Source organism: Condylura cristata, unplaced genomic scaffold (genome assembly GCF_000260355.1).
Source record: "Condylura cristata isolate star-nosed mole 26May11 unplaced genomic scaffold, ConCri1.0 scaffold00041, whole genome shotgun sequence".
NCBI classification, from domain to species: Eukaryota; Metazoa; Chordata; class Mammalia; order Eulipotyphla; family Talpidae; genus Condylura; species Condylura cristata.
The window spans coordinates 7,109,787-7,110,416 of NW_004567142.1; the positions used below are offsets into that span (position 1 = coordinate 7,109,787).

The window sequence follows — 630 nt, forward strand, 5'->3', positions numbered from 1 at the left end:
GGGGGCCAGGCTTGGGGCCTCGGGGGGCACACGCGGAGGGCGGTGGCCGAGGACCCCCCGGGGCGCAGGTGGGTCGGGCGATGCCGAGCCGGGCTGCGGGCGATTTCTTTATGGGGGACACATCGGGGGGCGCAGAGGCGCCGCCGCAGGGGAGATGGGCGCCCCCGGGGAGGCAGGGGCGCCTCGTGACTGTCTCCCCTCCGCTGCTCCCAGCTGCCGCTCCAGATGCTGCTGCTGCCGCCGCGGCCGCCCCACCCTCGGTCCTCCTCCCCCGAGGCCATGGACCCGCCGCCCCCCAAGGCGCCCCCTTTCCCCAAGACGGAAGGGCCTCCCTCCACTCCCTCCTCGGCGGCGGGGCCCCGACCCCCGCGGCTGGGCCGCCACCTGCTTATCGACGCCAACGGGGTCCCCTACACGTACACGGTGCAGCTGGAGGAGGAGCCCCCGGGCGCGCCGCCGCGCGAGGCGCCCCCGGGGGAGCCCGGCCCGCGCAAGGGCTACAGCTGCCCGGAGTGCGCCCGCGTCTTCGCCAGCCCGCTGCGGCTGCAGAGCCACCGCGTGTCGCACTCGGACCTCAAGCCCTTCACGTGCGGCGCCTGCGGCAAGGCCTTCAAGCGCTCCAGCCACCTG

At 76.7% G+C, this 630-nt stretch overlaps 1 protein-coding gene across 1 annotated transcript; it reads left to right on the forward strand.

Moving 5' to 3' along the window:
• Positions 1-11: 11 nt before the first annotated feature.
• On the forward strand, positions 12-630 carry ZNF580 (zinc finger protein 580; the record flags this gene model as incomplete). Its single annotated transcript, XM_004694110.2, has 2 exons — positions 12-68; positions 214-630. A coding segment is annotated over exon 2 (405 nt), but the record flags the coding sequence as incomplete, so codon positions are not given.